This window comes from Salvelinus fontinalis, chromosome 1 (genome assembly GCF_029448725.1).
Source record: "Salvelinus fontinalis isolate EN_2023a chromosome 1, ASM2944872v1, whole genome shotgun sequence".
NCBI classification, from domain to species: domain Eukaryota; kingdom Metazoa; phylum Chordata; class Actinopteri; order Salmoniformes; family Salmonidae; genus Salvelinus; species Salvelinus fontinalis.
Genome location: NC_074665.1, coordinates 1,758,730 through 1,781,957, shown reverse-complemented (window position 1 = coordinate 1,781,957; position 23,228 = coordinate 1,758,730). Strand labels below are relative to the sequence as shown.

The window sequence follows — 23,228 nt, the reverse complement described above, 5'->3', positions numbered from 1 at the left end:
ACTGTAGTTGTCTTCTTTAGGATATAAAGTCACACGGGATTTTGGAGCAGTGGGATTTTCTGTTGCTCAACGGTTTCCCCAATGGCATCCTACTCCCCTAGTACACTACTATCGACCCATAGGGCTGTAGTCAAAAGTAGTGCACTATACAGTATAGGGAATAGGGTGCGATTTGGAACGTATCTCCTGTTTACTTTGACATTAGGAATCCTTAATCGGGTGCTATGGATTGTTATAGTTTGTTTAGGACATTTAAGTATGTATTTAAAATTCCACCACAGTGTTTATGTTTAGTCTGATTCTGCTGTTGCCAAGTCATTCTGCTGTTGCCAAGTCATTCTGCTGTTGCCAAGTCATTCTGCTGTTACCAAGTCATTCTGCTGTTGCCAAGTCATTCTGCTGGTACCAAGTCATTCTGCTGTTGCCAAGTCATTCTGCTGTTGCCAAGTCATTCTGCTGGTACCAAGTCATTCTGCTGTTGCCAAGTCATTCTGCTGGTACCAAGTCATTCTGCTGTTACCAAGTCATTCTGCTGTTGCCAAGTCATTCTGCTGTTACCAAGTCATTCTGCTGTTGCCAAGTCATTCTGCTGTTACCAAGTCATTCTGCTGTTGCCAAGTCATTCTGCTGTTGCCAAGTCATTCTGCTGGTACCAAGTCATTCTGCTGTTACCAAGTCATTCTGCTGTTACCAAGTCATTCTGCTGTTACCAAGTCATTCTGCTGTTGCCAAGTCATTCTGCTGTTGCCAAGTCATTCTGCTGTTACCAAGTCATTCTGCTGTTGCCAAGTCATTCTGCTGTTACCAAGTCATTCTGCTGTTACCAAGTCATTCTGCTGTTACCAAGTCATTCTGCTGTTACCAAGTCATTCTGCTGTTGCCAAGTCATTCTGCTGTTGCCAAGTCATTCTGCTGGTACCAAGTCATTCTGCTGTTACCAAGTCATTCTGCTGTTGCCAAGTCATTCTGCTGGTACCAAGTCATTCTGCTGTTACCAAGTCATTCTGCTGTTACCAAGTCATTCTGCTGTTACCAAGTCATTCTGCTGGTACCAAGTCATTCTGCTGTTACCAAGTCATTCTGCTGGTACCAAGTCATTCTGCTGTTACCAAGTCATTCCTAGAGAATAGGGGGCCATTCAGGAGCCACACCTACCATGTACATATGTAGTAAAGGTCAAGGACTGGGCTGTAATAGGAGGTCTGTAGATAAATATTACACTGCTGCCAAGGTTTCTAACTCGATGGTTTTACTCAAAGAAAAGCTGTCGAGTTAAATGGAAAAGAGTAGGTGTCAGTGAAATAAAGATTCAGAAATTGAAAAGACTTAATGAATGTAAAGGCAAGATTTTGCCAGTTGTTTCAAAGTATTGTGGTTGTACTTAAGAATCTCAATCAATTCCTCACAGCATTGGTAGCATGTGTGGTCGTTGAACCTGGGACAAAGCATTCAAACGCTTCAGATCCACTGTGGTTCAGGGTTCTCTCTTGGTTTTCTCTCAGCCCGTTCCACTGCTGGTGGTGAGCCAGGTTGTTGTGTAGACTGTTAGCTAGTTCCTATCTGGAGGCGAGGTCTGGTGGAGATCTGGTCTGCATTACACACACACACACACACACACACACACACACACACACACACACACACACACACACACAGACACACACACAGACACACACACAGACACAGACACACAGACACACACACACACACACACACACACAGACACACACACACACACAGACACACAGACACACACACACACACACACACACACACACACACACACACACACACACACACACACACAGACACACACACACACACACACACACACACACACACAGACACACACACACACACACACACACACACACACACACACACACACACACAGACACACACAGACACACACAGACACACACAGACACACACACAGACACACACACAGACACACACACAGACACACACACACACACACACACACAGACACACACAGACACACACAGACACACACAGACACACACACACACACACACACACACACACACACACACACACACACACACACACACACACACACACACACAGACACACACACACACACACACACACACACACACACACACACACACACAGACACACACACACACACACACACACACACGCGCACGCACGTGCACGCACACACACACACACACACACACACACACACACTATATCACAACCACATGCTGCCATTTGCCCTCTAACGGTTCACATCGGTGCTGCACCACCAGTGGATTAATACCTAACATCATTCTCTGTTACACTGATCTCCCAACCAGCTGGCTTAAGAATGCGTACGTGTTTGTGTCTGTGTGCGTGTGTGTACGTGTGTGTGTCTGTGTGTGTGTGTGTGTGTGTGTGTGTGTGTGTGTATGCGTGTGCGTGTGTGTGTGCGTGCACGTGCGTGCGCGTGTGTGTGTGTGTGTGTGTGTGTCTGTGTGTGTGTGTGTGTGTGTGTGTGTGTGTGTGTCTGTGTGTGTGTGTGTCTGTGTGTGTGTGTGTGTGTGTGTGTGTGTGTCTGTGTGTGTGTGTGTGTGTGTGTGTGTGTGTGTGTGTGTGTGTGTGTGTGTGTGTGTGTGTGTGTGTGTGTGTGTGTGTGTGTGTGTGTGTGTGTGTGTGCGTGCTGTCGAGGGGGTTGTAGAGTTGGACAACAGAGAAAACACATTTCCATCTGCAGCATGATGACGATGAACTAAACTAAAATCAACCAGTGTTCTGGTAGCTGACCTCTGACCTGTGCGTTGACCCCAGGAGAAGGTGATCATCGGGGTGGCCTATGACTGTGTGGAGAAGATGGTCTACTGGACAGACATCACATCCCCGTCTATCAGCAAGGCCAACCTGCAGGGAGGAGGAGCCATCCCTGTCATCAGATCAGGTCAGAGTTCAGTTCACTCTCAGATCACCCACATCTGTTGGTCACCTCTGTTCTGTTGGCTTGCTAAATTACTTTTTATCATAGCAGACGCTCTTATCCAGAGCAATTTACAGGAGCAATTAGGATTAAGTGCCTTGCTCAAGGACACATCGACAGATTTTTCACCTAGTTGGCTCGAGGATTCGAACCAGCAACCTTTCAGTTGCTGGCCAAACGCTCTTAACCGCTGGGCAACCTGCCGCCATCAGTGTTCTAGAGTGTGGTGCCAGTGTTCTAGAGTGTGGTGCCAGTATTCTAGAGTGCGGTGCCAGTGTTCTAGAGTGTGGTGCCAGTGTTCTAGAGTGTGGTGCCAGTATTATAGAGTGTGGTGCCAGTGTTCTAGAGAGTGGTGCCAGTATTCTAGAGTGTGGTGCCAGTGTTCTAGAATGTGGTGTCATTGTTCTAGAATGTTGAGTCAGTGTTCTAGAATGTTGAGTCAGTGTTCTAGACTGTGGTGCCAATATTCTAGAATGTGGTGTCAGTGTTCTTGAATGTGATGTCAGTGTTCTTGAATGTGGTGTCAGTGTTCTAGAGTGTGTTGTCTGTGTTCTAGATTGTGGTGTCAGTGTTCTAGATTGTGGTGTCGGTGTTCTAGATTGTGGTGTCAGTGTTCTAGATTGTGGTGTCAGTGTTCTAGATTGTGGTGTCAGTGTTCTAGAATGTGGTGTCAGTGGTCTAGAGTGGAGTGTCAGTGTTCTAGAATGTTGAGTCAGTGTTCTAGAATGTAGTGTCAGTGTTCTAGAGTGTGGTGCCAGTATTCTAGAATGTTGAGTCAGTGTTCTAGAGTGTGGTGCCAGTATTCTAGAATGTTGAGCCAGTGTTCTAGTGTGTTGCCAGTGTTCTAGAGTGTGTTGCCAGTGTTGAGTAAGTGTTCTAGAATGTTGAGTCAGTGTTCTAGAATGTTGAGTCAGTGTTCTAGAATGTGGTGTCAGTGGTCTAGAGTGTGGTGCCAGTTTTCTGGAATGTTGAGCCAGTGTTCTACTTTGTGCTCCCTTCTACATTTACATTTTTATGTATGTTTTATTGACGATTGACGAATGTATGTTTTATTGACGAATGTCTTCCTCTTAGATCTGGAGAGTCCAGAAGGGATCGCTATAGACCATGTGGGTCGGACACTGTTCTGGACAGACTCTATGAAAGACCGCATCGAGGTAGCCTCTCTGGATGGGACCAAGCGACGCGTCCTCATCGACACGAACTTGGTCAACCCCCGAGCCATCATCGTTGACCCTGTCAATGGGTGAGTCACCATGTAGATCTGTGCCTCGAGAAGGGATGGACTGGCCATAGATCAGATCTGGCTACTAATGGGGCCTTGAGGAAAACAACGGGATGGTGTGTTGGAAATGCCTGATAATGGTCCCAGTCTGCCCCTCTGCTCCAGTACCAGATCTATGGTCCCAGTCTGTCCCTCTGCTCCAGTACCAGATCTATGGTCCCAGTCTGCCCCCCTCCTCCAGTACCAGATCTATGGTCCCAGTCTGCCCCTCTGCTCCAGTACCAGATCTATGGTCCCAGTCTGCCCCCCTCCTCCAGTACCAGATCTATGGTCCCAGTCTGCCCCTCTGCTCCAGTACCAGATCTATGGTCCCAGTCTGTCCCTCTGCTCCAGTACCAGATCTATGGTCCCAGTCTGTCCCTCTGCTCCAGTACCAGATCTATGGTCCCAGTCTATCCCTCTGCTCCAGTACCAGATCTATGGTCCCAGTCTGTCCCTCTGCTCCAGTACCAGATCTATGGTCCCAGTCTGTCCCTCTGCTCCAGTACCAGATCTATGGTCCCAGTCTGCCCCCCTCCTCCAGTACCAGATCTATGGTCCCAGTCTGCCCCTCTGCTCCAGTACCAGATCTATGGTCCCAGTCTGTCCCTCTGCTCCAGTACCAGATCTATGGTCCCAGTCTGTCCCTCTGCTCCAGTACCAGGTCTATGGTCCCAGTCTGTCCCTCTGCTCCAGTACCAGATCTATGGTCCCAGTCTGCCCCCCTCCTCCAGTACCAGATCTATGGTCCCAGTCTGTCCCCCTCCTCCAGTACCAGATCTATGGTCCCAGTCTGTCCCTCTGCTCCAGTACCAGATCTATGGTCCCAGTCTGTCCCTCTGCTCCAGTACCAGATCTATGGTCCCAGTCTGTCCCCCTCCTCCAGTACCAGATCTATGGTCCCAGTCTATCCCTCTGCTCCAGTACCAGGTCTATGGTCCCAGTCTGTCCCTCTGCTCCAGTACCAGATCTATGGTCCCAGTCTGTCCCTCTGCTCCAGTACCAGATCTATGGTCCCAGTCTGTCCCTCTGCTCCAGTACCAGGTCTATGGTCCCAGTCTGTCCCTCTGCTCCAGTACCAGATCTATGGTCCCAGTCTGTCCCTCTGCTCCAGTACCAGATCTATGGTCCAGTCTGTCCCCCTCCTCCAGTACCAGATCTATGGTCCCAGTCTGTCCCTCTGCTCCAGTACCAGGTCTATGGTCCAGTCTGTCCCCCTCCTCCAGTACCAGATCTATGGTCCAGTCTGTCCCTCTGCTCCAGTACCAGGTCTATGGTCCAGTCTGTCCCTCTGCTCCAGTACCAGATCTATGGTCCCAGTCTGTCCCTCTGCTCCAGTACCAGATCTATGGTCCCAGTCTGTCCCTCTGCTCCAGTACCAGGTCTATGGTCCAGTCTGTCCCCCTCCTCCAGTACCAGATCTATGGTCCAGTCTGTCCCCCTCCTCCAGTACCAGATCTATGGTCCCAGTCTGTCCCTCTGCTCCAGTACCAGATCTATGGTCCCAGTCTGTCCCTCTACTCCAGTACCAGGTCTATGGTCCAGTCTGTCCCCCTCCTCCAGTACCAGATCTATGGTCCCAGTCTGTCCCCCTCCTCCAGTACCAGATCTATGGTCCCAGTCTATCCCTCTGCTCCAGTACCAGATCTATGGTCCCAGTCTGTCCCCCTCCTCCAGTACCCATTCCACATAGCAGATATGTGGTCCCAGTCTGTCCCCCTGTTCCAGTACCCATTCCACTTAGCAGATCTGTGGTCCAGTCTGTCCCCCTGTTCCAGTACCCATTCCACTTAGCAGATCTGTGGTCCAGTCTGTCCCCCTGCTCCAGTACCCATTCCACTTAGCAGATCTATAGTCCAGTCTGTCCCCCTCCTCCAGTACCCATTCCACTTAGCAGATCTATAGTCCAGTCTGTCCCCCTCCTCCAGTACCCCTACCCCACATACATCAGATGCTGTAAGTGGAACGTCAATGGGTACTGGAGGAGAGGTTTGGGAAACACTGATATAGATAGATCTACCTGCAGTATCCACTAATCTGTGGGAATATGAAGGGCTATTCTACATGAACTCTTGTATTAAAGGGCCTGTTCAGTCTATAATGCCATCTACTGTAATACCTGTGCCTGACACTAGCATAGCAATCCTTTCGTGCAATTTCAAGCTCACTATCAAAAGCAACTGAATCAGTAAGATATGTGGGGATATATGAAGAGCTATTCTATGCTATCTCCTAGCTGCTATTCTGTGCTAACTCCTAGCTGCTATTCTGTGCTAACTCCTAGCTGCTATTCTGTGCTAACTCCTAGCTGCTATTCTGAGCTAACTCCTAGCTGCTATTCTGTGCTAACTCCTAGCTGCTATTCTGTGCTAACTCCTAGCTGCTATTCTGTGCTAACTCCTAGCTGCTATTCTGTGCTAACTCCTAGCTGCTATTCTGTGCTAACTCCTAGCTGCTATTCTGTGCTAACTCCTAGCTGCTATTCTGTGCTAACTCCTAGCTGCTATTCTGTGCTAACTCCTAGCTGCTATTCTGTGCTAACTCCTAGCTGCTATTCTGTGCTAACTCCTAGCTGCTATTCTGTGCTAACTCCTAGCTGCTATTCTGTGCTAACTCCTAGCTGCTATTCTGTGCTAACTCCTAGCTGCTATTCTGTGCTAACTCCTAGCTGCTATTCTGTGCTAACTCCTAGCTGCTATTCTGAGCTAACTCCTAGCTGCTATTCTGTGCTAACTCCTAGCTGCTATTCTGTGCTAACTCCTAGCTGCTATTCTGTGCTAACTCCTAGCTGCTATTCTGTGCTAACTCCTAGCTGCTATTCTGTGCTAACTCCTAGCTGCTATTCTGTGCTATCTCCTAGCTGCTATTCTGTGTTATCTCCTAGCTGCTATTCTGTGCTAACTCCTAGCTGCTATTCTGTGTTATCTCCTAGCTGCTATTCTGTGCTAACTCCTAGCTGCTATTCTGCGCTATCTCCTAGCTGCTATTCTGTGCTAACTCATAGCTGCTATTCTGTGCTATCTCCTGGCTGCTATTCTGTGCTATCTCCTGGCTGCTATTCTGTGCTAACTCCTAGTTGCTATTCTGTGTTATCTCCTAGCTGCTATTCTGTGCTAACTCATAGCTGCTATTCTGTGCTAACTCCTAGCTGCTATTCTGTGCTATCTCCTGGCTGCTATTCTGTGCTAACTCCTAGCTGCTATTATGTGCTAACTCCTAGCTGTTTTTCTGAGCTAACTCCTTTGCATAGCTAGGCCTGTTTTACAGGATGGCTTATATGCTACAACACCAAGATTTCAAGAAATGTGTACATTATCCACATTTTGTGTCAGTAAGATATGATTATTTTTAACTTTTTATTTAACCAGGGAAAAACACAACGAGACCTACATTTACATTTACATTTTAAGTCATTTAGCAGACGCTCTTATCCAGAGCCACTTACAAGTACATACATTCATACTTTTTTTGTACTGGCCCCCCGTGGGAATCGAACCCACAACCCTGGCGTTGCAAGCGCCATGCTCTACCAACTGAGCCACACGGGACCCAGGTCTCATTTGCAAACGTGCCCTGGGATCAATACAGGAAATGAAATTATACACAATTTAAAAAAAAAAATAAATAAATAAATAGCTAATAATACACAAACAATAAACAATTTACTTGCTATATTGTATTTACTTCGCCACCATGCCCTTTTTTTATATTTTTATTTATTAATATATTTTATTTGCCTTCACCCCCCTTATCTCACCTCACTTGCTCATATTGTATATAGACTTATTTTTCACTGTATTATTGACTGTATGTTTGTTTTACTCCATGTGTAACTATGTGTTGTTGTACGTGTCGAACTGCTTTGCTTTATCTTGGCCAGGTCGCAATTGTAAATGAGAACGTGTTCTCAATTTGCCTACCTGGTTAAATAAAGGTGAATTAAAAAATAAATAAAAAAAACAATCAAACACATTTATCAATATAAAAAATCCTGTTCTGCTAAACTGACCCAGAGACAACAACACTCCCTAACCGTTCTCCTAAACTGACCCAGAGACAACAACACTCCCTAACCGTTCTCCTAAACTGACCCACAGACAACAACACTCCCTAACCGTTCTCCTAAACTGACCCACAGACAACAACACTCCCTAACCGTTCTCCTAAACTGACCCAGAGACAACAACACTCCCTAACCGTTCTCCTAAACTGACCCAGAGACAACAACACTCCCTAACCGTTCTCCTAAACTGACCCAGAGACAACAACACTCCCTAACCGTTCTCCTAAACTGACCCAGAGACAACAACACTCCCTAACCGTTCTCCTAAACTGACCCAGAGACAACAACACTCCCTAACCGTTCTCCTAAACTGACCCAGAGACAACAACACTCCCTAACCGTTCTCCTAAACTGACCCAGAGACAACAACACTCCCTAACCGTTCTCACTGCTCTGTTCATTCCACCAGCAACATGTACTGGACAGACTGGAACCGCGAAGCTCCTAAAATCGAGACTTCTGCCATGGATGGAACCAACAGGAGAGTTCTGGTGAAGGATGACCTGGGGCTACCGAACGGACTCACCTACGACCCGCAGAGCTCTCAGCTGTGCTGGGCCGATGCAGGTACAGTGTTACTACAGTACAGAGACCTGTGTAGTTGGGAATAGAGGATGTCTCTGTTGATGTATAATATGTCTCCTGTCTTCAGGAACCCACATGATGAAGTCAATAAACCCTGCCCAGGGTTAGTACAGAGCCTTCAGAAAGTATTCATACCCCTTGACTTATTCCACGTTTTGTTGTGTTACAGCCTGAATTCAAAATGGTTAAAATTGATTCAAAATTGATTAATTAGATCAGACACAATACCCCATAATGCCAATGTGAAAACATGTTTTTAGAATTTTTTGCAAATGTATTGAATATGAAATACAGAAATATTTAATTTACCTAAATATTCACACATCTTCTAAGGTAAAATACCATATTCCTGCTTAAGTTAAGAAATCTTTTTTTTACTCTTTGCCTTGATAAAAAAAATACGGTCTTTTTCTAAGATAGTAATTTATTTTTTGGCGAGTATGAGATTATCATTCCCCTAATGTACAGCTTAAACACATCTCAAATTATGTCGGGGGTCGGTTTTTCTCTGTCCTCTATCTACATTTGTAATGGTAAAAGTCTTAATTTTTTAATACATTTCGGGTCTTTAAGATGCACTCTGTTGATTCTCCATAGTCTGTCGCTAAGTGTATTTCTGTTGGTGTAATTATGCATGATACCGGAGAATGATCCGATATTACTATATCATGGATTTTTGAACCCAGCATGTTGTTGAGTGCATTTTTGGAACAACATTTTTAAAATTCTTGAATATCTTTTCTTGCTTTGAGATAAAAAGGGGTAGTCTTTTGTAGTTTGGAATAATAATAATAATTTATTTGCAGAGATTACATTTTTCAGCCTCTTTGGAGACTCCTTGAATTTGACATTTTAATTGCTACGTCTGTCAATCTTATCAAATGTATGATTTATATCACCTGCTAAAATAATAGTTTCTGTGGACATCAACTAAAGTAAAGCTACAAAAATGTGGCAAAGAAATAAACTTGTGGGCATTTTAGCAGTTTTACTTTAATCCCTTGTTGAAAATAGGATACATGTTTTAGAATATTTTTATTCTGTTAAAGGCTTCCTTCTTTTCACTCTGTCATTTAGTGTAGTATTATGGAGTAACTATAATAATATCACAGCCATTGAACTCTGGTCTCATGGTGAAATCCCTGAGCGGTTTCTTTCCTCTCTGGCAACTGAGTTAGGAAGGACACCTATATTTTTGTGGTGACTTAATGTATTGATGCTTTTTACCAATCTACCAATAGGTTCCCTTCTTTGTGAGGCACTGGAATACCTTCCTGGTCTTTGTGGTTGAATCTGCGTTTGAAATCCACTGCTTGACTGAGGGACTATAAGATAATTGTATGTGTGGGGTACAGAGATGAGGTAGTCGTTCAAAAATTGTGTTAAACCCTATTATTGCACACAGAGTGAGTCCATGCAACTTATTATGTGACTTGTAAACTGTTACGCGGAGTGGAACAGGGGAACCCAAGAGCAGACTCAGACGAGGAGACTGGGATGAAGTAACCAAGGTATTTATTGAAACACAGGGGGAAGATGGAGTGCAGGCCAGGGGAAGCTCAGGTGGGTTGCAGGAAACCAGGTGAGGAGGCTGGAGCGAGAGGGGTTGAGACAGGGTAACCAGGTCCGGAGGCTGAGGCTGGAGCAAGAGGGGTTGGGACAGGGTAACCAGGTGCGGAGGCTGAGGCTGGAGCGAGAGGGGTTGAGACAGGGTAACCAGGTCCGGAGGCTGAGGCTGGAGCGAGAGGGGTTGGGACAGGGTAACCAGGTCTGGAGGCTGAGGCTGGAGCTAGAGGGGTTGGGACAGGGTAACCAGGTCCGGAGGCTGAGGCTGGAGCTAGAGGGGTTGAGACAGGGTAACCAGGTCTGGAGGCTGAGGCTGGAGCGAGAGGGGTTGGGACAGGGTAAGCAGGTCCAGAGGCTGGAGCGAGAGGGGTTGGGACAGGGTAACCAGGTCCGGAGGCTGAGGCTGGAGCGAGAGGGGTTGAGACAGGGTAACCAGGTCCGGAGGCTGAGGCTGGAGCGAGAGGGGTTGAGACAGGGTAAGCAGGTCCGGAGGCTGAGGCTGGAGCGAGAGGGGTTGAGACAGGATAAGCAGGTCCGGAGGCTAAGGCTGGAGCGAGAGGGGTTGGGACAGGTTAACCAGGTCCGGAGGCTGAGGCTGGAGCGAGAGGGGTTGGGACAGGTTAAGCAGGTCCAGAGGGGAATCCAAGGGAGTAGTAGAGTGGGGAATCCAGGACAGAGTAGCAGGATGAGGAGACGTGGGACTGGAGACAGGAACCAGAGTCAGAGTGGGCGGAACTGAGAGGAAAACAGGCCCAACAGGATAACAGGATCTAACAGGGAAACAGGTCCAACAGGATAACAGGATCTAACAGGGAAACAGGCCCAACAGGATAACAGGATCTAACAGGGAAACAGGCCCAACAGGATAACAGGATCTAACAGGGAAACAGGCCCAACAGGATAACAGGATCTAACAGGAAAACAGGCCCAACAGGATAACAGGATCTAACAGGGAAACAGGCCCAACAGGATAACAGGATCTAACAGGAAAACAGGCCCAACAGGATAACAGGATCTAACAGGGAAACAGGCCCAACAGGATAACAGGATCTAACAGGGAAACAGGCCCAACAGGATAACAGGATCTAACAGGAAAACAGGCCCAACAGGATAACAGGATCTAACAGGGAAACAGGCCCAACAGGATAACAGGCCCTAACAGTAACAAACGGCTAGAACCATAGACTGAGAGATTACGATCTGGCAGCGTGGAAGTGGCAGGACTGAGTATTTGTAGAGGTCTTGATTATGGAACAGGTTGCAGCTGGTAGAGATCTGCTCTGACTCCAGCACACCTGTCTCCGCCCACACAATCACACACACAAAGGGAGAGGGAGAGAGTATTGGGGGAGTGGCTGCAGGTCAAGAAGACACAGGATAAACAGTAGAGGGTGTGGCAGGAGCAGATGTGACAAACACAGTTTTACTCCTGAACGTATTACCGTAACAAAGGGGTTGAATACTTATTGACTGAAGACATTTCAGCTTTTCATTTTTAATTAATTTGTAAACATTTATAAAAACATTAATCGACTTTGACAGTATGGGGCATTGTGTGTAGGCCAGTGACACAAAATCTCAATTTAATCCCTTTTAAATTCAGGCTGTAACACAACACAATGTGGAACAAGTCAATGTGTGTATACTTTCTGAAGGTACAGTATATAATATGTATTCTCTTGTCGTCAGGACAACATGATGGGGTGTATGAACCCAGGGTTAGAATTAGATATATAATATGTATTCTCTTGTCGTCAGGACAACATGATGGGGTGTAAGAACCCAGGGTTAGAATTAGATATATAATATGTATTCTCTGGCCTTCAGGAACACACATGATCGAGTGTATGAACCCAGTGCAGGGAGACAGGAGGAAGGCCATGGAGGCGATCCAGTACCCATTTGGAATCACCTCCTATGGGAAGAACATCTACTACACTGACTGGAGGAGGTAGACTGGACCCAGACATAACTATCATAATATCTACTACACTGACTGGAGGAGGCAGACTGGATCCAGACATAACTATCATAATATCTACTACACTGACTGGAGGAGGCAGACTGGACCCAGACATAACTATCATAATATCTACTACACTGACTGGAGGAGGCAGACTGGACCCAGACATAACTATCATAATATCTACTACACTGACTGGAGGAGGTAGACTGGACCCAGACATAACTATCATAATATCTACTACACTGACTGGAGGAGGTAGACTGGACCCAGACATAACTATCATAATATCTACTACACTGACTGGAGGAGGTAGACTGGACCCAGACATAACTATCATAATATCTACTACACTGACTGGAGGAGGTAGACTGGACCCAGACATAACTATCATAATATCTACTACACTGACTGGAGGAGGTAGACTGGACCCAGACATAACTATCATAATATCTACTACACTGACTGGAGGAGGTAGACTGGACCCAGACATAACTATCATAATATCTACTACACTGACTGGAGGAGGTAGACTGGACCCAGACATAACTATCATAATATCTACTACACTGACTGGAGGAGGTAGACTGGACCCAGACATAACTATCATAATATCTACTACACTGACTGGAGGAGGTAGACTGGACCCAGACATAACTATCATAATATCTACTACACTGACTGGAGGAGGTAGACTGGACCCAGACATAACTATCATTAATATCTACTACACTGACTGGAGGTAGACTGGACCCAGACATAACTATCATAATATCTACTACACTGACTGGAGGAGGCAGACTGGACCCAGACATAACTATCATAATATCTACTACACTGACTGGAGGAGGTAGACTGGACCCAGACATAACTATCATAATATCTACTACACTGACTGGAGGAGGTAGACTGGACCCAGACATAACTATCATAATATCTACTACACTGACTGGAGGAGGTAGACTGGACCCAGACATAACTATCATAATATCTACTACACTGACTGGAGGAGGCAGACTGGACCCAGACATAACTATCATAATATCTACTACACTGACTGGAGGAGGTAGACTGGACCCAGACATAACTATCATAATATCTACTACACTGACTGGAGGAGGTAGACTGGACCCAGACATAACTATCATAATATCTACTACACTGACTGGAGGAGGTAGACTGGACCCAGACATAACTATCATAATATCTACTACACTGACTGGAGGAGGTAGACTGGACCCAGACATAACTATCATAATATCTACTACACTGACTGGAGGAGGTAGACTGGACCCAGACATAACTATCATAATATCTACTACACTGACTGGAGGAGGCAGACTGGACCCAGACATAACTATCATAATATCTACTACACTGACTGGAGGAGGTAGACTGGACCCAGACATAACTATCATAATATCTACTACACTGACTGGAGGAGGTAGACTGGACCCAGACATAACTATCATAATATCTACTACACTGACTGGAGGAGGTAGACTGGACCCAGACATAACTATCATAATATCTACTACACTGACTGGAGGTAGACTGGACCCAGACATAACTATCATAATATCTACTACACTGACTGGAGGAGGTAGACTGGACCCAGACATAACTATCATAATATCTACTACACTGACTGGAGGAGGTAGACTGGACCCAGACATAACTATCATAATATCTACTACACTGACTGGAGGAGGTAGACTGGACCCAGACATAACTATCATAATATCTACTACACTGACTGGAGGAGGTAGACTGGACCCAGACATAACTATCATAATATCTACTACACTGACTGGAGGAGGTAGACTGGACCCAGACATAACTATCATAATATCTACTACACTGACTGGAGGAGGTAGACTGGACCCAGACATAACTATCATAATATCTACTACACTGACTGGAGGAGGTAGACTGGACCCAGACATAACTATCATAATATCTACTACACTGACTGGAGGAGGTAGACTGGACCCAGACATAACTATCATAATATCTACTACACTGACTGGAGGAGGTAGACTGGACCCAGACATAACTATCATAATATCTACTACACTGACTGGAGGAGGTAGACTGGACCCAGACATAACTATCATAATATCTACTACACTGACTGGAGGAGGCAGACTGGATCCAGACATAACTATCATAACATCTACTACACTGACTGGAGGAGGTAGACTGGACCCAGACATAACTATCATAATATCTACTACACTGACTGGAGGAGGTAGACTGGACCCAGACATAACTATCATAATATCTACTACACTGACTGGAGGAGGTAGACTGGACCCAGACATAACTATCATAATATCTACTACACTGACTGGAGGAGGCAGACTGGACCCAGACATAACTATCATAATATATACTACACTGACTGGAGGAGGTAGACTGGACCCAGACATAACTATCATAATATCTACTACACTGACTGGAGGAGGTAGACTGGACCCAGACATAACTATCATAATATCTACTACACTGACTGGAGGAGGTAGACTGGACCCAGACATAACTATCATAATATCTACTACACTGACTGGAGGAGGTAGACTGGACCCAGACATAACTATCATAATATATACTACACTGACTGGAGGAGGTAGACTGGACCCAGACATAACTATCATAATATCTACTACACTGACTGGAGGAGGTAGACTGGACCCAGACATAACTATCATAATATCTACTACACTGACTGGAGGTAGACTGGACCCAGACATAACTATCATAATATCTACTACACTGACTGGAGGAGGTAGACTGGACCCAGACATAACTATCATAATATCTACTACACTGACTGGAGGAGGTAGACTGGACCCAGACATAACTATCATAATATCTACTACACTGACTGGAGGAGGTAGACTGGACCCAGACATAACTATCATAATATCTACTACACTGACTGGAGGAGGTAGACTGGACCCAGACATAACTATCATAATATCTACTACACTGACTGGAGGAGGTAGACTGGACCCAGACATAACTATCATAATATATACTACACTGACTGGAGGAGGTAGACTGGACCCAGACATAACTATCATAATATCTACTACACTGACTGGAGGAGGTAGACTGGACCCAGACATAACTATCATAATATCTACTACACTGACTGGAGGAGGTAGACTGGACCCAGACATAACTATCATAATATCTACTACACTGACTGGAGGAGGTAGACTGGACCCAGACATAACTATCATAATATCTACTACACTGACTGGAGGAGGCAGACTGGATCCAGACATAACTATCATAATATCTACTACACTGACTGGAGGTAGACTGGACCCAGACATAACTATCATAATATCTACTACACTGACTGGAGGAGGTAGACTGGACCCAGACATAACTATCATAATATCTACTACACTGACTGGAGGAGGTAGACTGGACCCAGACATAACTATCATAATATCTACTACACTGACTGGAGGAGGCAGACTGGACCCAGACATAACTATCATAATATCTACTACACTGACTGGAGGAGGTAGACTGGACCCAGACATAACTATCATAATATCTACTACACTGACTGGAGGAGGTAGACTGGACCCAGACATAACTATCATAATATCTACTACACTGACTGGAGGAGGTAGACTGGACCCAGACATAACTATCATAATATCTACTACACTGACTGGAGGAGGTAGACTGGACCCAGACATAACTATCATAATATCTACTACACTGACTGGAGGTAGACTGGACCCAGACATAACTATCATAATATCTACTACACTGACTGGAGGAGGTAGACTGGACCCAGACATAACTATCATAATATCTACTACACTGACTGGAGGAGGCAGACAGACTATTGAAGAGCTTTTGTGTTAACAGGGATGGACGTTACGCTTGCCTGCAAGCCCTTCAATAGGCTGGTACTTGGGCTAGTAGAAACAGCTTTGAACCTTGACTCTTGGAGTCCAAGAATGTTGGAATGTTTAGGAGAGTCACGCTTCTTGAAACATGAAAACCAAAATTGCGCCCTTATGTAGGGTTTGTTCAGTTCAGTGTGTGTTAGAGTTATGGTTTGTTCAGTTCAGTGTGTGTTAGAGTTAGGGTTTGTTCAGTTCAGTGTGTGTTAGAGTTATGGTTTGTTCAGTTCAGTGTGTGTTAGAGTTATGGTTTGTTCAGTTCAGTGTGTGTTAGAGTTATGGTTTGTTCAGTTCAGTTTGTGTTAGAGTTAGGGTTTGTTCAGTTCAGTTTGTGTTAGAGTTAGAGTTAGGGTTTGTTCAGTTCAGTTTGTGTTAGAGTTAGGGTTTGTTCAGTTCAGTTTGTGTTAGAGTTAGGGTTTGTTCAGTTCAGTTTGTGTTAGAGTTATGGTTTGTTCAGTTCAGTTTGTGTTAGAGTTAGGGTTTGTTCAGTTCAGTGTGTGTTAGAGTTTGGGTTTGTTCAGTTCAGTGTGTGTTAGAGTTTGGGTTTGTTCAGTTCAGTGTGTGTTAGAGTTATGGTTTGTTCAGTTCAGTGTGTTTTAGAGTTAGGGTTTGTTCAGTTCAGTGTGTTTTAGAGTTAGGGTTTGTTCAGTTCAATGTGTGTTAGAGTTAGGGTTTGTTCAGTTCAGTTTGTGTTAGAGTTAGGGTTTGTTCAGTTCAGTTTGTGTTAGAGTTAGGGTTTGTTCAGTTCAGTGTGTGTTATGGTTTGTTCAGTTCAGTGTGTGTTAGAGTTAGGGTTTGTTCAGTTCAGTGTGTGTTAGGGTTTGTTCAGTTCAGTGTGTGTGTGTGTGTGTGTGTGTGTGTGTGTGTGTGTGTGTGTGTGTGTGTGTGTGTGTGTGTGTGTGTGTGTGTGTATGTGTGTGTGTGTGTGTGTGTGTGTGTGTGTGTGTGTGTGTTAGCATCCATGTGTGGTGATTGCTCAGTATCTGATGTGTAGTTGTTATTGGTCTCAGGGATGCAGTGATCATGGTGGATCGTCAAGCTGGCACGGAAACGGATGTGTTCCAGCCTCAGAAACAGACCAGGCTATACGGAATCACCACGGCATACGCTCAGTGCCCCTCAGGTACACACACACACACACACACACACACACACACACACACACACACACACACACACACACACACACACACATGGCCTTGGTCATAAGGTTTAACTATCAGGGTCATAGATGGTATGAAGGAATTCAGGAAATGTGCAAGAGCAAGCCCCTCGGGTACACACACACACACACACACACACACACACACACACACACACACACACACACACACACACACACACACACACACACACACACACACACACACACACACACACACATACACACACAGACACACACACACAATTATCTTGGTCATACTGTTTTAATTATCTTGATAATATAATGTTTTAATTATCATGGTCAAATAGTCTTTTAAATATCTTGGTCACACTATTTTAATTATCTTGGTTATACTGTTTTAATTATCTTGTTCATTTACTATTTTATTTATCATGGTCATATACTGTATTAATTATCTTGGTCATACTGTTTTAATGATCCTGGTTATATATGGTCTTTTTAAAAGGTATATATATATATATATTCCCTGTCCACTTTCCTATCTCCCTATGGTACCACTGTCAACTATATAACTATATAACCCATTACTATCTCCCTATGGTACCACTGTCAGCAGTAGATCTATATAACCCATTACTATCTCCCTATGGTACCACTGTCAGCAGTCGATCTATATAACCCATTACTATCTCCCTATGGTACCACTGTCAACTATATAACCCATTACTATCTCCCTATGGTACCACTGTCAGCAGTAGATCTATATAACCCATTACTATCTCCCTATGGTACCACTGTCAGCAGTAGATCTATATAACCCATTACTATCTCCCTATGGTACCACTGTCAGCAGTAGATCTATATAACCCATTACTATCTCCCTATGGTACCACTGTCAGCAGTATATCTATATAACCCATTACTATCTCCCTATGGTACCACTGTCAACTATATAACCCATTACTATCTCCCTATGGTACCACTGTCAGCAGTAGATCTATATAACCCATTACTATCTCCCTATGGTACCACTGTCAGCAGTAGATCTATATAACCCATTACTATCTCCCTATGGTACCACTGTCAGCAGTAGATCTATATAACCCATTACTATCTCCCTATGGTACCACTGTCAGCAGTAGATCTATATAACCCATTACTATCTCCCTATGGTACCACTGTCAGCAGTATATCTATATAACCCATTACTATCTCCCTATGGTACCACTGTCAGCAGTAGATCTATATAACCCATTACTATCTCCCTATGGTACCACTGTCAGCAGTAGATCTATATAACCCATTACTATCTCCCTATGGTACCACTGTCAGCAGTAGATCTATATAACCCATTACTATCTCCCTATGGTACCACTGTCAACTATATAACCCATTACTATCTCCCTATGGTACCACTGTCAACTATATAACTATATAACCCCATACTATCTCCCTATGGTACCACTGTCAACTATATAACCCATTACTATCTCCCTATGGTACCACTGTCAGCAGTAGATCTATATAACCCATTACTATCTCCCTATGGTACCACTGTCAGCAGTAGATCTATATAACCCATTACTATCTCCCTATGGTACCACTGTCCGCAGTAGATCTATATAACCCATTACTATCTCCCTATGGTACCACTGAGAGAAGGAGATAAGGGATACTAGGGGAGACGACATGTTACTGTGTGAAGGGAGGGGTGGATACAAGCTAAATAGTATTACATAAGGAACCAGGGACTGTAGATCCTAAACATCTGCTGTTGTCCTCAGTTAGCGTTCGTTTCCTGGTCTGCGTCAGGAAGAAGTGAGTACCCGCTGGGCACAAACGTTGAATCAACGTGGAGAACTGATTGGATTTGACAAAAGTCATCAACGTAAAGGAATTTCTGGAATTTGTATATTTTTTCTCCACCAAACTTTTCCACCGATGGGCTGGTTATATTTCTGTTGATTTCACTTTAAATTCTTGTTAGTGAACTGACGTCTGTGTCCAGTGGGCCTTCTCTGTCTGAATCAGAACAGTCCATGTGGCGGGAACTTGTTTCTGCGTGAGGCGGCTTTTACAACCCCTGGACAGGACGCTAGTCTACCCCAGGACGCTAGTCTACCCCAGGACGCTAGTCTACCCCAGGACGCTAGTCTACCCCAGGACGCTAGTCTACCGCAGGACGCTAGTCTACCCCAGGACGCTAGTCTACCCCAGGACGCTAGTCTACCGCAGGACGCGAGTCTACCAAAGGACACTAGTCTACCCCAGGACGCGAGTCTACCACAGGACGCTAGTCTACCCCAGGACGCTAGTCTACCCCAGGACGCTAGTCTACCGCAGGACGCTAGTCTACCCCAGGACGCTAGTCTACCCCAGGACGCTAGTCTACCGCAGGACGCTAGTCTACCCCAGGACGCTAGTCTACCCCAGGACGCTAGTCTACCCCAGGACGCTAGTCTACCCCAGGACGCTAGTCTACCGCAGGACGCTAGTCTACCGCAGGACGCTAGTCTACCCCAGGACGCTAGTCCACCCCGGGACGCTAGTCTACCCCGGGACGCTAGTCTACCCCGGGACGCTAGTCTACCGCGGGACGCTAGTCTACCCCGGGACGCTAGTCTACCCCGGGACGCTAGTCTACCCCGGGACGCTAGTCTACCCCGGGACGCTAGTCTACCCCGGGACGCTAGTCTACCCCGGGACGCTAGTCTACCCCGGGACGCTAGTCTACCCCAGGACGCTAGTCTACCCCAGGAAGCTAGTCTACCCCAGGACGCTAGTCTACCCCAGGACGCTAGTCTACCCCAGGACGCTAGTCTACCCCAGGACGCTAGTCTACCCCAGGACGCTAGTCTACCGCAGGACGCTAGTCTACCCCAGGACGCGAGTCTACCCCAGGACGCTAGTCTACCCCAGGACGCTAGTCTACCGCAGGACGCGAGTCTACCGCAGGACGCTAGCCTACCCCAGGACGCTAGCCTACCCCAGGACGCTAGTCTACCCCAGGACGCTAGTCTACCCCAGGACGCTAGTCTACCCCAGGACGCTAGTCTACCCCAGGACGCTAGTCTACCGCAGGACGCTAGTCTACCGCAGGACGCTAGTCTACCCCAGGACGCTAGTCTACCCCAGGACGCTAGTCTACCCCAGGACGCTAGTCTACCGCAGGCCGCTAGTCTACCGCAGGACGCTAGTCTACCCCAGGACGCTAGTCTACCCCAGGACGCTAGTCTACCGCAGGACGCTAGTCTACCGCAGGACGCTAGTCTACCCCAGGACGCTAGTCTACCCCAGGACGCTAGTCTACCGCAGGCCGCTAGTCTACCCCAGGACGCTAGTCTACCCCAGGACGCTAGTCTACCCCAGGACGCTAGTCTACCGCAGGACGCTAGTCTACCCCAGGACTCTAGTCTACCGCAGGACGCTAGTCTACCCCAGGACGCTAGTCTACCCCAGGACGCTAGTCTACCCCAGGACGCTAGTCTACCGCAGGACGCTAGTCTACCCCAGGACGCTAGTCTACCCCAGGACGCTAGTCTACCGCAGGCCGCTAGTCTACCGCAGGACGCTAGTCTACCCCAGGACGCTAGTCTACCCCAGGACGCTAGTCTACCGCAGGACGCTAGTCTACCCCAGGACGCTAGTCTACCGCAGGACGCTAGTCTACCCCAGGACGCTAGTCTACCCCAGGACGCTAGTCTACCGCAGGCCGCTAGTCTACCCCAGGACGCTAGTCTACCCCAGGACGCTAGTCTACCCCAGGACGCTAGTCTACCACAGGACGCTAGTCTACCGCAGGACGCTAGTCTACCCCAGGACGCTAGTCTACCGCAGGACGCTAGTCTACCCCAGGACGCTCCATATTAACACTGCGCGGTAACTAATGTCTGTTTTTTCTCTTCCCACCAGGTAAAAACTACTGCGTGGCGGTAACTAATGTCTGTTTTTTCTCTTCCCACCAGGTAAAAACTACTGCGTGGCGGTAACTAATGTCTGTTTTTTCTCTTCCCACCAGGTAAAAACTACTGCGTGGCGGTAACTAATGTCTGTTTTTTCTCTTCCCACCAGGTAAAAACTACTGCGTGGCGGTAACTAATGTCTGTTTTTTCTCTTCCCACCAGGTAAAAACTACTGCGCGGTGAACAATGGAGGATGCACCCACCTATGTTTGGCCACACCCAGAGGTCGCTCCTGTCTGTGTCCCAACAATGCACTTGGCGTCAGCTGTGTGGAGAGGGAGGGGGGCAGGTTTTGAAGTGGAGAGGGAGGGGGGCTGGTTTTGAAGTGGAGAGGGAGGGGGGTAGGTTTTGAAGTGGAGAAGAAGGGGGGTAGGTTTTGAAGTGGAGAGGGAGGGGTGTAGGTTTTGAGGTGGAGAAGGAGGGGGGCAGGTATTGAATTGGAGAGGGAGGGGCAGGTTTTGAAGTGGAGAGGGAGGGGGGCTGGTTTTGAAGTGGAGAGGGAGGGGGGCAGGTTTTGAAGTGGAGAAGGGGGGGGGGGTAGGTATTGAGGTGGAGAGGGAGGGGGGCAGGTTGAGAGACAGACAGGGCACTCAGAAATAATGGCTACATCATGTGTATTTTATCTTATCTTTAACTCTGCATTTTTGTAAAAGGACCGTGAGAAAGCATTTCACTGTTAGTCTACACCTGTTGTTTACCAAGCATGTGACAAGTCAAATTGGACTTGATTTGATCCCAGGCTGACTACATTGTAGACGCCTGCCAGATCTCACAACATCTGGATGTGTGTTTAATTAACATACAGTTTATCTGCTAACCACATCATTTGATATATCAACCAATCAATCAATCAATAACATTTACTTTATAAAGCCCTTTATATACCAGCAATCTGATGTAATATAGAAAACTGGTGGCTGGCTGCGCAGTCCGTGATGTACTACACAACCGTTGGTTGATACAATGCAACAAAGAATACGATGTAGTCGGCGGAGAACGTAACCATAGATACGTAGCCTCATGTCTTCTCTGGTGCCCTGAGGAGTTAGATGCCGCTAGTCTCTTAACATAGAAATATAAACCGTAGAACGGGCCTCACCGTTCACGTCAATGATGTCGTAATGGTGTGGGCTGGCAGCCTTTGCGAGTGTACCAGGGTTACCAGGGTTACCAGGGTTACCAGGGTTAGAGGTACCAAGCCCTTTCTATAGATTATATTAATATGACATCTAGACTGTCGCTGTTCTGAACATCGCCACTGAAACCATTTTATCTCTTTATCTCACTGATTTTTTTTTATCCCAGGTAGTTTTTTAAATTTCCCGTTTATAAAGTCACATACATTTTTATTTAGAATTGTAAATAAATACGTTTGAAGTATAAATACATTGTTCTATGGAGCTGATAAGAGTATTTCAAGGAAAATCCATGTGATTTTGATTTGTGTGTGTTAGTATTATTATATCAAGCCAACTGTTGTTGGTCAAAATAAATCTTAGCTTGTTACGACTCCCCTCCTTGCTCTGTGAAATGTGTGGCATCAGATCACCCCCTGCATCCCCCATTTAAACGTATGTTACAGAGTCGACTGTATTCGTTGCTGGAGTGGCAGAGAGGAGTTTACTGTCCATCCTGTGCAGCTATCCAATTAAAAAAAAAATGTTTTTTTTGTTTTACAGATGTGTGATATGTTTTTGTTTTAATGGTACAAAAAGCTACATAACTTACAAAGACTTGTAAATACAAAGACGTTCTATATACATACAGTAAATCTACACTTCACAGAGGTGTGGAAGCAAAACGTG

General features: G+C 46.0%; 1 protein-coding gene across 1 annotated transcript in view; it reads left to right on the top strand.

The window, feature by feature from the left end:
- nid1a (nidogen 1a) overlaps window positions 1–23,099 on the top strand; it is an 87,934-nt gene extending 64,835 nt beyond the window's left edge. Inside the window, exons 17-22 of the mRNA XM_055935314.1 lie at window positions 2,797–2,923; window positions 4,034–4,205; window positions 8,696–8,853; window positions 12,265–12,388; window positions 17,346–17,458; window positions 21,586–23,099. Coding sequence (XP_055791289.1) covers window positions 2,797–2,923; window positions 4,034–4,205; window positions 8,696–8,853; window positions 12,265–12,388; window positions 17,346–17,458; window positions 21,586–21,719 — 828 coding nt within the window. The 3' untranslated portion in view covers window positions 21,720–23,099. The remainder of the gene's footprint in view (window positions 1–2,796; window positions 2,924–4,033; window positions 4,206–8,695; window positions 8,854–12,264; window positions 12,389–17,345; window positions 17,459–21,585) is intronic.
- Window positions 23,100–23,228: the final 129 nt, after the last annotated feature.